At 45.4% G+C, this 15,960-nt stretch overlaps 1 protein-coding gene across 2 annotated transcripts in view; it reads left to right on the forward strand.

The window, feature by feature from the left end:
• The first annotated feature begins 243 nt into the window (after window positions 1-243).
• GPM6B (glycoprotein M6B) overlaps window positions 244-15,960 on the forward strand; it is a 107,378-nt gene continuing 91,661 nt past the window's right edge. Inside the window, exon 1 of one of the 2 annotated variants that reach the window (XM_071430521.1) lies at window positions 244-708. In XM_071430521.1, the coding sequence (XP_071286622.1) occupies window positions 705-708 (4 nt within the window). In that variant the 5' untranslated portion in view covers window positions 244-704. The remainder of the gene's footprint in view (window positions 709-15,960) is intronic. The other variant, XM_071430519.1, reaches the window with a different exon arrangement.

Genomic DNA, 15,960 nt, shown 5'->3' on the forward strand with positions numbered 1-15,960 from the left:
CAGTGCTTAAGGAGCGGCAGAGTGCCTGCGCGCACCGTCCTGCACGGCTGTGTGCCTGGAACACGCTCCGGTGGCAGCGCCCGCAGTGCTGCGTGACGCTGGGGAGCGGCATGAGACGCTTCCGAAGGGGCTGTGAAGATAAGAATCACATTGCTGAGCACGGGTACGGACAGTAATGAATGAAATGATGTTGTGTTTGAGCACACAGTGCCCTTGCCATTGTCACAGAGAAACATTAGGGGGCAGGTGCCTCTGAAGGTCAAGGGTGCCCGCAGCTCAGGTTCCCAAGGTTTCCCAGGCGAGAGGGTCAGGGGTCCTGCCTGCCCGCGGCGCGGCGGCTCGTTCCTGGCAGCCCCCGAGGACGGGGATGTCACGGGGGCGGAACCGAGCGCGACCCCCGGGCGGGGCGGCGGCCGCGGGGGGGCGCTGTGCCCGCTGCCCCGCGCGGCCGGGCCGGGCCGGGCCGCTGGGGCGGTGCAGGCTGGGCCGCCCCGCCCCTCAGCCCCTCAGCCCCTCCCGCCCCTCGCTCCCGCCGCTCCCGCCGCAGGCGAGCCCAGCCGAGCCCGCCACTGCGAGAGCTGCGGCCGCTGTCCTCCGCCAGCCCGCTCACCCGGCACAGCCCAGCCCGGCACGGCACAGCCCGGCACAGCACAGCGAGCCCCTGCCCTGCGCCCCCCGCACCGCCCGGACCACGCGAGCCGGCCATGGGTAAGCGAGCGGCTGCGGCAGAGCCCGCGCCCCGGACCGCAGGGGAGCCGCGGCTGCGGGAGGGTGGGCGCGGGGGCAGGTGCGGGGCAGCCCCGGCGGGGGCAGCGGCAGCGGAGCCGCCTGTTGAGCGCCCCGGCGGCGCGGGGAGGGGGAGCGGCCGCCCCTCCGCCCGCCTCGCTCGGCGCCGCTGCCGCAGAAACTCCGCTCAGGGGAGTGGGAGCGGGGACGGGCGCAGGGACACCCTGTCCGGCGGAACAACGGGACCTTGCTCGCCAGCTGCAGAGCGCTCCCTTCCTCTGAAAGTAAATCATTGATGTGGACGATGATGATTATAACAATGCAGAATGCGGGATCTGTAGTTTCGGAGGCGGTTGTACGCAGCCGGCCCGGGGCTTCTGCATCCCGTGGTCCATCCCTGAGAAGCCGAGGAAGAGGCGCATTCGGCGGGGCAGGGGCGGCCGGAGCGTGCCCGGGGCTCTCCGCGGGTCTCGGTGCCGCCGCCCGGCGCTGGGGACTGGCTCGGTGTTCCCCGGTTGCCCCTTGGCATAGGGCGGAGCAGGGGGGGCGCAGCCCCTCTTCGCCAGATCCCCGTCCCCAGAGGTGCGGGTCAGCTTTTGCCGGGCTGCGAAGTTTGGTCAGGAGAGGGGGAATGGCCTCGGGACACAGGCAGGAGAGTGGAGGTGCTGAGCAGAGTGGAGTGGGCAGTGCTGAGCACTCCCGTGTGCCGGGCGTGATGCAGTTATTGGGTGTGAGCGCAGGGGAATCCTGCGGGCATTGATTGGGGTAACGCGGTGCGCTGTTCCCTCGGCAGCGCTGGAGGGAGTTGGGTATGGGTGGAGAGGGGCAACTTTTGTTCCCAAACTTACGGGGAGGGTAGCGCTTGCTTGAGGGTGTTAACGGGAGCAGAAATGGGGCCCTGGGGAGGGAAAGGTCCGTGGTGCACATGGGTCCCTCGGCAGTCAGCACTCATCTTCAGCACTCCCATCCTTTCTGCGTGGGACTTCAGTATATGGGCTGCTTCCCGCGAGCTCTCTTTCAACCAACAACACATCCAAATTAATTAAGCACTAGTCAAAGTTGGGAGGTTTGGGAAAAGAAAAGATAGAGCTGTATTTTTCTATCTTTGGTCTGGTTTGCCATTGGCATATTATTGCTTAGAGGTTGCAACTGCTAAAGCAGAGCTATCAGTGCGTGCCCGAGTGTTAATATGCACATACTGATGCTGGCACTCTCTCTGGTTTTAATTAAGAAGAAAAAAATTAATTACTCAGCCAAAGCTAAAGGAAGCTGACGGAATTCCTATGGTTGCTACTTTGTTAAATTAATTCGCATCACCTAATTCCCAAATGCTTATTAACTGATTTGTTCCCTAGCTTAGTGAAGATCAGACTCCTCTAGTATTAATGTCTTTTTACTAAGCTTTTTAGAAGTTTTCTACACCCCTTTTAGTGCACAGTAAAATACTGGTTCCTGTAGCCTCAGCAGCTCTGATGGTTGAAACAAACCAACCAGCTGTGTTAGCTGTATTCTTTTCCTGTGTGAATTTTTGATATTAAATGAAACTGCAAAGTGGGCAGCTTCTCCTCTTGTCTACATCTTACTATCTTCTTCCTAACTTACACTTTTACTGGCATGGGTTGATGTCCAATAAATCTTGGAATAGGGAAGAGGGATAGAAACGAAGGAACGTTTTTACTTTCTTATTAAGGGAAGAGTATTGATTTCCATGTAAAATTGTTCTTAAATGTCTTTGCTGCTAAGTGTATGAAATTGGTTTTCCTTCAGTGAATTACACTGTTAGCAGTTTGAAATCAAAACGCTGTTTTAAATCTTTGTGCGTGATTCATCTTAAGAAGAAGCCCATCTTTATTTCAGCTGTAATAATCTTAAAAACCCACTAAAGTTAATCTTGCACATTGTGAGAATGCAACAGTATGTGAAGTACATAATTTATGTCCATATAGAAGGTGTTGTCCTAAATGTAGCATTTGGGAAAAGGGGAGTAAAGACAAGAAAACTTTTCTTGAACATTTTGCTCATAATGATAATAATAACAACACAAAATTCCAAGGTCTGCTGAGTTCTTTGCTTAGAAGCATTGTTGGATGACCAAGCTGTGCCTGAGTTAATGGCAGTTTGGTCAGTCAGGAGAGGGGACTTGGAGCAGAAATTTCATATAAAGTACTTCAAAAAGAAGTCACAAAAAGAAGCCTTTGTCAGCTGGTCATCCAGTCCCCCATGAATACAACGTTTTGTTTCTGTCATTGCATAACTGTTGCCTTGGCATTAGGTAGACTGAGGCTGATGTGATTGTCTCACCAGGACTTGTGTGGAGCCCCAGTGCAGTTATTGAGCTTCCTGACCTGATGGCAGGGATGTGTTAGACTGCTTCTCATTAAGACAGTTTGAGTTGTCCTTGCTCACACAAAACTTTTGTGTAGGACTGGCTTACCCAGGCTGGTTTTTTGTTTTCCTTTTTGGAGGCTGAGAGCTCTCTGCAGTCATTATTGCTCTTTGGGCTTTTGGCTCCCTCAGCACTTCTGAAATTTGGGCACCCTATTGCCAGCACTGGATAGGGTTTGCACTGGCTGGATGGAGGGTCCTCAGTAATGACCAGTGCATTGCTTGGTGCATCTCCTGTGAGAAGTCCCACCCATGGGCATTGTGGCACACACTCTAAAACATAGTGTTTCAATTAGAAGGTGGGGAGGGGGGCTGTTACTTTACAAAATGAACAAAAAAACGCAAAAAAGTTTTGGCTCCTGAAGGTTTGAAAAGGATGATACAACATCATTTCTTGGGAACTGTGTGTTTTCGTAATTTTACGCTTTTTCTTCTTTGTACTCTCTAAGTTGTTGCTTTTTACTTAAAAGAAAAAAAAATGGCTGGAGCAGTGTAGGTATATATATTATATTTGGGTTGGTTGGTTTTTGGAAAAGAGATATTGAGGAGAATGCTGTCTGCAAACAGAGGATGAAATTTTGCCCGTCTTTATGTGGGTTCTAGTCCCGTTTCTTTGAAGTCCCCTGCAGGAACTGCTGCCTTGTGGAACCTAAAGGCCTGGGAATTGCCAGAGGTGTCACACTGGGGCCATCTCCTGTCCTTCACACCTTCTCCAGCCCATCCAGCTCCATCAGCAGTACTTGCTTCTGTGTCCCTGTAGTTCCTCCCTGCATCCTAGTACAGACCATTCCTTTCTTGTAGGCATTATCTTCAGGAGTTCCAGCTTAGGGGCTGTTGCCACCCAGAGAAATGGTCCTTGCTTTTACACTAAATGTGTCTGAAGTAGGTTCAAATATTCCCTAAACCAGTCTTTCTTCTTATAAACAGTTGGGGGCAAATCCTGAAAGAGACTCAGTCTACTTTCTTTCTATTCAGATATACATTTCATTCAGTTAGGAGCTGAAATCTTTACTGTCTAACATTAACAGTAAAATCTGATTAGCTGTGGTCATTAAGGGTGGCTGGATTTCAATTGCCAAGTGGTGTAGTCCATATTTTCTTAAATCATACACCTCTCAAACATATTTAACCTTATTCTTATTAAAAGAAAAAAACTAATATTCAATTTGTCTTCTTATAAAACCTGTGAAATACAATATTTTGTACTGCTGCCCTTCCTCTATCTCCACAGTACCTGTTTGTGCTGTTAAAAGGTACTTAATTTGCCTTCTTACTGTAATCCTTCTTGTCTGAGAAGGGGGTGGAGGAGAAAATGTTGTGTATCCTAAACAATTTGTGTTTTCACTATATTTACAGGTTCTTCCTCATCCTCTCTTTTTAAGTGTGTGGTTCTGTAATACAGGATATCCTCCATCCTGTGTGTTAATTCTGTGTCTGATAGATCTTGACTTGTTACATTTCAGAAAAACATACTGGATGATAAATTGCATCCCTGGGAGGTCTGAACTGTCAGTGCCTGATTGCCTGTCTTTTTCAGAGTGTTTATGGAATTTTTAAAACCAGTTGAAGTCTCCAGGTGTCTTCTAATCATAGCATATTTTGGTTTGAGCTTTCAAAATCAATTCATCCAACCCCTCTGCTATGTCCAGGGACATCTTTTCACTTGCTCAAAGCCCTGCCTAGCCTGATCTTGAACACTTCCAGGGAAGGAGCATCCAGGGATTGAGCATCCACAACTTCTCTGAACAATATTTAGTAATATCTAAAGTCCTTACTCCAAAAAACTAAGTCCACTATCCATTTCAGGATAAGGTGAAAAAAACCTTGAAACCAAACCCAGTGAAGCCCACTTTCTGGTATCTCTTTTTTTTCCTCATACAGCAGTTTCACATTTTCTGATGGTGCACGTTTTCATTAGTGAGGATTTTTTTTTTTTTCTCTGAGGTACACAGTTGTTGAAGGCAGATGCAAAATAACTCCTCTTATTGTATTTCCACTGATAGATTTTGGTTAGAAGTGGTCTTTTCAGAAGTGGGAGAGCATTGTATCCAGTGACATTTCCCTGAAGCAGAGCATTTGCTGAGGGAGCTGCTGTGCGTTGCTGCGTTTGCTGAGGGAGCTGCTGGCTCCCCACAATGGCTGCTCTTCCCACTGATGGATTTCTCTTCTGTTTGCCCTCCCCCATGGCACCCCAGCTGTGTGTGCCCTTTGCCTTTCCCCAGACTTGCACACAGCTGGTCCCCATGAGTGCCTGCCCCACAGCCCTTGCCCCTGTGTGCAGCTCCTGACGCCATTCCAGCTGAGGCGCCGAGTGCTTGCACGGAGCCATGGGAGCTGCCTTCCTTCCTCGAGCCCACCTGTGGAAAATTCAGTCTCTTTGTGGCCCCAAAGTGTTAATGTTGTGGAACATGATGGAGCACATGGGATCCTGCTGGGGTTCCAGTGTGGTGAGACATTTGGGAGGTCATTTTCCAAGGCTTAAGCACGCTTGTGGCTGCATTGGTTTGATAGAAATCAAGATTCTTTCTGTTCTCCTGGCTGGTTCCTTGAAATCCATTTGTGTACAAGTGCCTCTGGGTTTGCATTGGTGTGAGCAAATGTAAGGAAAGATAGTTTAGTTTCTGTGTGGAACATCAAAGATGGTTGTATTCAAGTGATGGGTCCCAGCTGAGCCTGCAGCTTCTCTCTGTAGAGGTGCAGAATCCTTGCAGGGAGGATTACTGGGTCAATACCCACAGTGGTCAAAGGGCAAAACAGAACCCATCACATCCATCTCAGAAGTTGGCTTCTTCCAGGTCATGTGCAATGTAGCCTGTGGTTCAAAGGAATCAAACTTGACCTGACAGTACCCAGAGAGGAATCCACATCTCCTGATCCTTTCCCAGCCTTTATTCTGCAGGCAGGCATGAATTTGAGATAGCTGTGGTGCAGGGATGGCTGTGCCAGTCCAAATCCTGTCACCCCTCCCCTGTAAGGACAGTGGGCATCAGTGGAGATGTCACCATTCAGTGTAACAAATAGGTAGCATCCTCTGTACCACTTAATTCTTAGCTGTTTGTTGCTTTCTCTTGCTGCTCTGTCTTGGTGCTTTGGCAGTCTTCCTCTCCATAATTATTTGTCTCTTGGGTTTTAGGCTCAAAAGCTTGCATGGGGAGTTGTGGCTTGGGAAACATTTACAAGCAACACAAAGAGCTATGAGAATTCAACATCTTTTGTTCTCCCTGGTTTTGGAGCTCTTTGATGAGCAGCAAATTTCAAAATGTGAATGGAGCTTATGTTTCATTAACAGAAGGATGTGCCAGCCCCAGAGCTATCAATAGATACAAACCTCAGTGCCTTTCTCTGCATCACTTTTGGGCATATTTGTTTTATGCTTTGATAATTGTGTGCATGTCACACTTGGAAATTGTAGCCTAGAATTATATGTACAGAGAAGGACTTTCAGAAACGTGCTTTAATATTTGGGATTTTTTAAAATTATTTTTCCTGTGGCGAGTTGTTGAAAAGGACTGTGGTTCAAAGCTAGCTGGGACTTGGGTCATGAGCAAGACTGGATTTCATGAATTGATTTGAAGTATCCAATGTAAGATAGAGCCTTCATAATTTTGTTTGGGTTTTTTTTTAATGTCTGTTAAGTGCATAGAGCAATCATTGCATATTGCAGCCTAAAGCTCTTGTCTTTGAATACACTCCTTCAATGCCAGTGGAAATACAAGAATTGCCCTGGTGTAAACCATACATAAATCAGAGCTGGATTGCACTGAAGGCAAACAGGGCAAAAGTTTTGCAGGAGTAAGGAAGCAGCTGGCTTGCCTTCCAGGTGCTGGTTTGTGGATAAACAGAAAGGACACCTTGTGTTAACAATGCAGCTGGTCAGGAGATCCAAACCCAGAGTAAATGATGGGAGTTCAGCCAGAGGAGGTTTATGTTTTGAGTAGTGTGCTGGTTTTCTCAATATTGGAAACAAACACTTGGGTTTATTGGTTGTTTTGCTGAGCTGGGGCAGTGGAGCCTGCCCTGATGGGTGACTGGGAAGGAATCTGACTGCCCCATGCTGCCAGCAAGGCACAGCTGACTGGGACTCTCCAATGTCTGGCTTTACCCTTTAGTCTGTGTTTTTGCCAGCTTACATGCTAACAGATTCATTGAGGCTTCTCATCCTAATGCTGAGTGTGTATCAGGGGAGCTGCTGGGTGCAGGTGAGCATTATTTGCCTGCAGTCACCTGCTGACACCCTTTGGGAGCCCACTTGGCTGCTGTTGGGTCTTAGCTATCACTTCAAGAGAGATTTCACACATTTTTTTAATTCTGTGGGTTTATATGTGTTTTCTGATTGGGCACAAATGTTTCATGGCATAAGACAGTGCTTTCATCAACTTAAGACTTCTTTTTAAGATTTCTTAAGTTCAAGGTTCTGCAAAATTCTGTAAGGATTTTCTGGAATGGAGTCCTTGGCACACACCATGCCAACAAACACCGTGCAAGTCTGAACTAGTGCAGAACACTGGCTGGATCTTCAATAATTTTTAGTAAATTCTTTACTAAAGTAGTTTTAATTTACTTGTTCTCTGTGTTTTCTGTATCTTATATTTGTACTTTTCTTTTTCTTTGTTTTATTTTTTTTTTGAAGGAATAACTTTTGGAAGGTTTTAAGTGGTTGCTACTTGTGTCTAAACTTATGCTTTTGTTACCAAAACTGTGTTGACATAAATGTCGTGCACTTTCCCAAACAAAAGTGTAAAATGAGTTTTTGTATTTGTTAAGCACACAGCTGAAAATAAGTCTGCCACATGGAACTTCCCTTGTGGGAAATTAAATGCTTTTCTTGAGCTGTTTAGGCATGCATTAAAAAAAAAAAAAGTCATGAGGAAATAGAGATGTCTAGTGGGAGTATTTTGGAGTTCTTTTGGTGCAAGCACAGGGATCTGCTCCAGCACATCTGTCAAGAACCCACGACTTGCAAGGTGTGAAAACAAGAACACTTAATGCAACATCTGCTCGCGCTCTGTAATGGGCACAGGTACAAAAGCCTTGAAATCTCTGAGATATTTGTCATGCCATGTCAAGGGGATGTAACAGAATCCAGTCCATACAATTGTCTGTTACTGCCTGCTCTCCAGCCAGGGAAGTTATTAGGTACTAAAGCTGATAACAGATACATTGAGCCAAAGTTTTGCATCAGCCAATGCAAGGAATGCAGTGCAGAGGGGGCTTTGCTATGTGTGGCTGATGTAGCCCGTGTTAGTAATTATTTCCCTTATGCAATGTATACCTTCACTTCATAGACATTTCCCCATACTGTGCTGAAATTGAAGTGGTGATTTCTCATGCTTGGTAGTTGTCTGATGAAAATCCCCCAATTCAGATTATGCCTGGAGACTTTAAGAAATAATGATGTGGAATAAAAAATATCCAGTAAAGTAATAATTGCTGGGTTTAGCCTGCAATTTTTTGTTTCTCCCTTTAAATTATTTTTAAACAGTTTGAAAATACCTGTTTTTCTCCTCAAACTTTATCTAGGAGAAGCGTACAATAGATACTTCATAGATACTTACTTAACCTTCTCCTGAAATTCTTTGACATTTTTCATGTTATCTTGTTATTTGCCACTGATATGCATGCAACACCAAGCTTGAGAAATTGCTGTAATCTACCACATACTAAATTCCTTTTATTCATCAGTGGAAACCTCAGAAAAAAAAAACCAAAACAGAATAAGGAAGGAGTAAAAAAACTCTTGAAAACGCTGATTTAAAGTAGCTGTGGCAGACTGAAGGTAGGTATTTGAGGAGTGGGTGGAACTGAAACAAAACACAAATGAGGTAGCAGCACGACTCAAGACTCAATTGGTTTCATCCTTAAACAGTCTGCAGATTTCATTAAAATGATTTTATTTTCCTGTAAAACTTTATTTGTGGATTTTTGATGTTTCCTATGGCTGTCATTATAAAATCTGCTGAATGTTTTCCCATAACCATCAGCTTTCCAGCTTGTCCAGAATGGTTTAGGCTCTTCCCATTATCCTGGCAGAGAGGAAGTGCTGGATATCATGGTCAAACCTTGTTCCTTCCCTCCCTCCAGGCTGTTTTAGGTTTTGTGGGCAGGAATGTGTGTGGGTAGATAGTTCCCTGCCCCCCTCATTCCTGTTGGCACTTGATCCTCCACTGAAGACTTTCTCCATGAAGTGACATCCAGAAGCGCTTGCTGGTTTTTCACACGTGGTAGGTGAGCACAGCTGTGACTGTGACTTGTGCTTCCAAGTAAGTGATGTACTTCTCTGAGAGACAGAAAACAGGAGAGACTTTAAAAGAAACAGCTTTAAAATAAACAGAAGGTCAAGAGACACTTTCTTAAAGCAAAATTAAGTGCTTTACTGGGGGGAGGTTGGAGTCTCAGATTTCTATTTCCACAGTAACAAAAAGGCATGGCACATGTGGAATATTAAGTGTTGCTGCCAAGGCTAATGGAAATGTCCCAGCTGCTGTTAAAACCTGACATATAACTGTGTTAATTACTGCACACTGAGTCTTCCATTCCTATAAGAACATGCAAAAAAAAAGGTTCAGGAAAATGCCAGGGTAGTTACCCTGGCATTTAGTCAGCACTAGTTACTTGTCTTCCTTGCAAAAACGCATTTAGTTGATAAAAATGCTTTGTTTCGTGTTTGATTAGTTGATCTTAGATAGCATTGGTATTTTTTGGCTGTAGAGATACCTGATTGGTCAGTATGATGGCTGTAGGATAGCTATCTGCTTTCTGAAGATTACCTACCCTTTTAGAAAGAACTATGTTCAAAGTGGTTAGAGAATTAGAAATGTCCCTTATTTGCCACAGAGTTGTTAGGGTTAGCTGAGGGATGAGAATGGAAAAGAACCCAAAAGAAAAGAACCCAAAGAAACCCCACCAGTTACTTGGAAGTGTAGCATCCTTGTTCATGAGTCATTCCTCTGGCCTGCTGACGGGGCTCTCTGTGCAGGACTCCTGAGAAGAGACTAATGAGGATGTCCTGGTTTTGGCCAGTATTTTCTGGTCTTTCTTTGGTATTTTCTTTGCAGTAGCCATGAGGGGGCAGAGCCTGGAGCTGTGTGGGTGCATCTGAGTTGTTGTTCTGTACCACCCACATCGCTGCCAGGGATGGAAGGAAGGGACTCCTGCTCCTGGGAGGAAGGTGGGCATGGCTTGTGGGGTGGGGAAGTGTGGCATGTGGAGGGTGTCTGCCACTGTTTTTCACTGTCCCAGGCTTGGTGAGCATTTTTGCCTGTGATACACTTCTTTAAAGTTGTTACTGGTACTGTTCCTTTTCTTATCTTGCTGCTGTTTCTAGTAACTTGTTCTTATCTCAACCCCTAATCTCTGCCTTTTGTTTCCCACCAGAGTGGGGGAGGAGGGGAGTGGTTTATTTTCTTTCTAGTGGGAGTACTATATTGGGGAGTGCCCTTCCTAAACCAGGACAGTGGACTTCATAAGACAACACAGAAGGGGAAAAGCAGTTCTCCAGCCAAAATGTGAGTTCCCAAAGCACTCCTTTCTCTTTCCCATCATATAAGGCAGGTTTATAAATTCAGAAAATGCCATCGTGCTTGTTTAAGTTCTCGTCTACTGTAATCCTTTTAAAAATACTTGGTCCTTAAAACTCTTGTTTTTTAGGGAAGAGACTGGTAAGATTAGTAGGAGGGAAGCATGCCTTTTTCCTTCCATATGTGTTGGTGAGCGTGACTGCTGTGCCCACTTCCCACATGGTCAGTAGTCTGTCTTCTTCTGCATGTGTGAAACATCCCTTATGTTGGCTCCTGTACCTTGTAAATAAAGTGTTTTCTATTGCCTTACTCAGAAAATATGTCAAGCTTTTTGTTACATATGCTTCATTGCTCCGACACTTGAGCTTTGCATTTGCATGTGGTTCTTAGATCTCTATGGAGAGAGATTTATTCTCCCTATCCAAGTTTAAACATAGGAGAAAAATCATGGAATTGTAGGATGGTTTGGATTGGAAGGTGCCTTAACGATTATCCAGTTCTAATTCCCCTGCCATGGGCAGGGACATCTTCCACTAGACCAGAGCTCCATCCAGCCTGGCATTGAACACTTCCAGGGATGGAGCATCCACAACTTCCTTGGGAGACCTGGTTACAGAGTCCCACCACCCACACAGTAAAGGTATTCATCCCAGTATCTAATTTAAACCTGCCCTCTTTTCAGTTTAAAGCATTACCCCTTGTCCTGTCACTACACTCCTTGGTAAAGGGTCCCTCCATATCTTATCTGTAGGCTCCCTTCAGGTACTGCAAGGTGATACAAAATCTCCCCAGACCTTCTCTTAACCCAGCTGAACAGCCCCAGCTCTCTCAGCCTGTCTTCACAGGATCTCCAGCCCTGTGATCATCTCTGTAACCTCCTCTAGAGCTGCTGCAAAGGGTTGATGTCCATCCTGCCTTGAGGATGCTGCAGCTCCAGGCTGGGGTATCACACTGCCAGAGCAGGGGGCAGACTTGCCTCCCTCAACCTGCTGGCCATGCTGCTTTTGATTCAGCCCAGAGTACAGCTGGCTTTCTGGGCTGCAAGTGCACTCTGCTGGTTCAAAGTCAATTTTTCATCCACCAACAGCTCAGGTCATTCTTGGCAGAGCTGCTTTCAGTCCACTCATCACCTGGCCTGTATGCAGGGTTGGACTCAGGTGCAGGACATTACACTTGGTCTTGTTAAGCTGCCTTTATTTGCCATTTTAACACTATTTTCCTGGGTCAGGCTAAATCACTGACATCACAGCAGTGTCCCAGAATTTAATTTATCCTGAGCTGTTGCATGTGGTCCCAGAGGCATTCAGTACAGCCAGAGACATTTTGTGCACTCAGGTGACTTCCATGTCACAAGTGGGCTTGTAGCAGTAGCCTATGCTCTTCTGTGGCAGACACAGATGGAACTGTGACACTTGAAGCCATCAGGCTTGGCAGCTGTTGTGTGCCCTGCTTTGTCCTGAAGAGGACAGCTGGGAAGGGCACCCTGGTGACAAGGCTGCATCTCAGACCTTCCACAGCACTTGGGATGTACTGTGCCAGTGCTTCCTGCTAGGAGATACTGGCAATTAATTTAAAATCTTCCCCTAGGTCATTGTGACTTTAAGGAGCTTTTGCACTTACTCAGAAACTGCCTTTCTTCTTGAGTGTGACCTGCCAAGGCAGCTGGGTTTGTCTTAAGCACTGAAGTTAATGACACAAAACATGAAGCTTGAGAGGAGGAAGTCAGGATTCCAGCACTTCTTAGCTGTGTACTCACTGTCAGCATCCCTTCTGTGGGAGAACAGAATGATCAGGAGATTTTGTGGCTGCAGGACAAAGTGTAGGCTGTGGCTTGGACATCTGTGATGCTTTCTGCAGTGGCTTTTGAGGAGGGTCTTCATATGGCTTTTCAGGGCTTAGTGTGAAGGAAGACAAGAGTTCCTTTTTCTCCTGGTGTCTTTTTGTTGTTTGTTCTTTTATTTGTTTGTTTTATTAATGAGGTACAAAGGAAAAGATGCTCTTCAGATGGAGCAGTAACATTTCATAAGAGGGTCCTCCTTGTGTGTGCAGGCTGCTGACACACTCTTTGTCTGACACACTCTTTGGTTACATCAAGCCCTGTGGAGTAGGTGTAATCAGAGGTAATGACAGTGCCCCTGTATGTGCTATGGCACAAGCTGCAGAATGTGGAAGTCTGGCAGTGCTCTGCCCAGCTGTGTAGCTTCTGTCCTCTCAGGGTTATGTAGTAACCTAAACTTGACATCTGTTCACATAACCCTAAACTGGCCATTAACTCAATCACACATGCAGACTTTTTCATGTCCAGTTTTGCTTGGGAACGCCAGCTCTTCAGTCTCTTCATGAGGCTGTGTGTGGGCTTACCTGCATTTGCACGGGAGGAGTTTGCTCAAGAATACCTTCCCAAATGTTGGCCCCAGCAGCTGTGTTCCCTGCAGACACGTGGAAGAGGCAGGGCAGCAGTTGCCAGCAAGCATCAGCACCATCTTTTGTTTCCCTCATAGCTATGGTGAGCCTGGATGTGAGAGCAGGAATGTATGCACTGGAGATGATTTAAGGAAATGTGCAGCACTGCATGCTAATTGATTCAGGTCATGGTCCTCACAGGATAAGTGCAGCAGCTTCCTGCCTCCCAAATGGTTCCTGTGCTTCTGATGTGAACCTCTTTGGCTCATGCCAAGAAAAAAAAACTGCGTAGTAATTAAAATTAACCTGACCTGCTTTAGAGGAGCCTGGTTTGAATTAGGACATGATTATTAACTCTAGCAGTATTTGGCTTTGCTAAATCTTTCCCTTTGCTTGCACATCGTTCATTTCCTGCCATTCCATCAGCTCAGTAACTGGGGTGTTTCTGTTTATATGAGACCCCTCATCTCATATAAAGAAGGAGGAGGAGACCCAGGCTTGGCTAACACGAAGCACAAGCCTTGGTGGGACTCTGTCAGGGCACAGGGCTTGGGGGGTGGCAGGGTCTCGTGCTGTCCCATCTGCAGAAAGCCAGCACTATGGGAGTAGAAAATGGGCAGTGAAAAGATAACTTTGTGTGCATAACTGACCTGAAAGCTGTTCTTCTCATGGGTGTCTAAATAGTTAACATAATTGGGCTGCCAGGAGTTTACTGCATTAAATCCAAGTCCTCTGAGCTTTAAGGGTATTGTCTTTTATATCTGTGTGTGGGAAATTCAAGAAAAGCAAGAGTGCAACAGTTTCAATCTCAAACCATGGAAGCTTCATCAGTTTAAAGGCTCAAAGCCCCTTGCTGGTGATTTTTGTTCCCATAAGCTAGATGATGTGCCTATTTTTTCTTTATACGTAGGTGACACCATTTTAATGTCTCTTCAGGCCTTCTTTGTTGGCTGGGTAATAGGTGAACAGGAGTTTTCATAAAAAAATGCAGCAAAACCTTTTTGAAAACGATCATTTTGCATCTGGTTGTCTTTCCATCAGGTCACAGCTACAGAGTGCCAGTTTCAAGGTCTATCATATGAGAGCTGTGCTATTTGTTTTCCAAGGCATTTTTCAGACAGGAGCCATTGGCAGCTGCTGAAGTGTTTTCCCGAATTCTCCCCATGTGCAGTGCCTGGATGCCCTGATGCTCTTGCCTTGTTCTGCTGTGCCATACAGTGGTAAGGTCCTCCATGACTGATCTCTGGTGATGGAGTGAATATTCTTCTTTTTTTACCATTTGTTTGTTTTTACAGTGATTAAAAAGTTGGTGTTGGCAGAAAAACAAAAACCAGTGAGATTATTTTTTGATCCAAACAAGCAGGATAATTGAATTAAAAAGGTCTTTCTCTCAAAAAACTGAAATATTTTTTGGGAAAAAAGTGTTTAACATGCACATTGTGTTATGCTGCCCCTTTTTTCCCTCTGAAAGAATTGTCTCTGCAGTGATATGAAACTGATCCTTAGTTTGAAGGCTTGTATTGGGCATTCCTTCAGCTTGGGAACAATTGGAAAGGAAAGCAAATGTGTGACTTGTACAGAGAGGCTGTGTTTTTGGCTCTGGTTCTCCCTGATTCTTCCTTTGAAGTTCTAATTTATCTTTAGAAGACATGAGAAATTAGAGGTCACTAAACATAATCTTCTGTGCTCCTACAAAATCATTAACCACTGATAATACCTAAACATGGCAGTCCCTTCTCCCTTTTTGAAGAATCACATTTTTGCAAGATACCATTAATGCCCACTAGCTGTGTAAGGTGTCTCATGTTCTCTAGAGAGCATCTCTTTGATGTCTCCTTGCTTTCTGTGCAAGGATCAGTGTCCTTCAGAGAGCTGCAGATGCTTAGTTCTTTAACATTGCAAAATCTTTGCTCTTGGATCCTGCTCCTATCCAGCCATTGTCTGTTGTAGTCCTTGAATGCTGAAAAAAAAATCACAAGACTTGCTATTATTTTGGAGGCTTTTGTTTGCTGTTTGTTTTCTGAGCATTTAGTGACTGGTACTTACTTCAAATTTTCCTTCTTCCATGGTGATGAATGGAATTTTTTTTTTTTTTTTGGTATTTGGTAATAGAAGATGAAGGCTTTCGTGTATGCTTCAGAACTGGGACTTGAGCTGGGCGCCTGATCTTGATAAAGTTGCTGATGGTATTGCAAGAAGCAATTCAAGTGCAGCTAGCATGTTCCTTCTTATGAAACTCTGGTAATTTTGCTGTTGCTTTGGAAAAAAAAAGGCTCAATGTGTTCCATCTACCTGCCCCTGCTTTTTATGCTCTTCTCTTTTGTACAGGGATCACTGTTGCAGATCTATAGGAAAGCACAAAGCCTAGGCAAGTACTGAGAGCCAGAGCCTATGAAAGACCTATGTTTTAAGGAAGCATATCTGAAAGGAAGTTGTGGAAACAAAACAGGGATCTCTTCTTTTGGTAGGTGGTACCTGTTTGCTGTCTGGAGGAGAAATACTGTGGTATACCACAGGGACAGTACATTTTAAATTCTGAAAATACTCTGAAATGGCTTTCTTCCCCCATCTCTTCCACCTAGTCAGACAAGATCTTCCTATTTATTTTCTTGATTTGAGTGATATTACATGTTTGTCTGATACTTCAGTGCATTCCCTGTTGGGTCATTAAAGAGGCTCCATCAGTTGTTACATCTTTGTTACAAATGTGTAGTTTAATACCAATAAATTTGAGTGTGGGAATGGGGATTTTCATAGTATGCCATTAAGGAAGTGTTTCAAGACTGATGTAAGGGTCATATTCTTTTGCTCTGCAAGCTCTGCATTTTTCAGGCAGACTTTGCCATAACAGAGCAGTTAGGAAGCAGTGGTTAGTGGGTCAGACAGGCCCAGGGGGCTAAATTGGGGTTTGCTCAGCCAAATGTTAGTG

This window comes from Agelaius tricolor, unplaced genomic scaffold (genome assembly GCF_023055355.1).
Source record: "Agelaius tricolor isolate 1412-34295 unplaced genomic scaffold, bAgeTri1.0.p SCAF_7, whole genome shotgun sequence".
Classification (NCBI taxonomy): Eukaryota; Metazoa; Chordata; class Aves; order Passeriformes; family Icteridae; genus Agelaius; species Agelaius tricolor.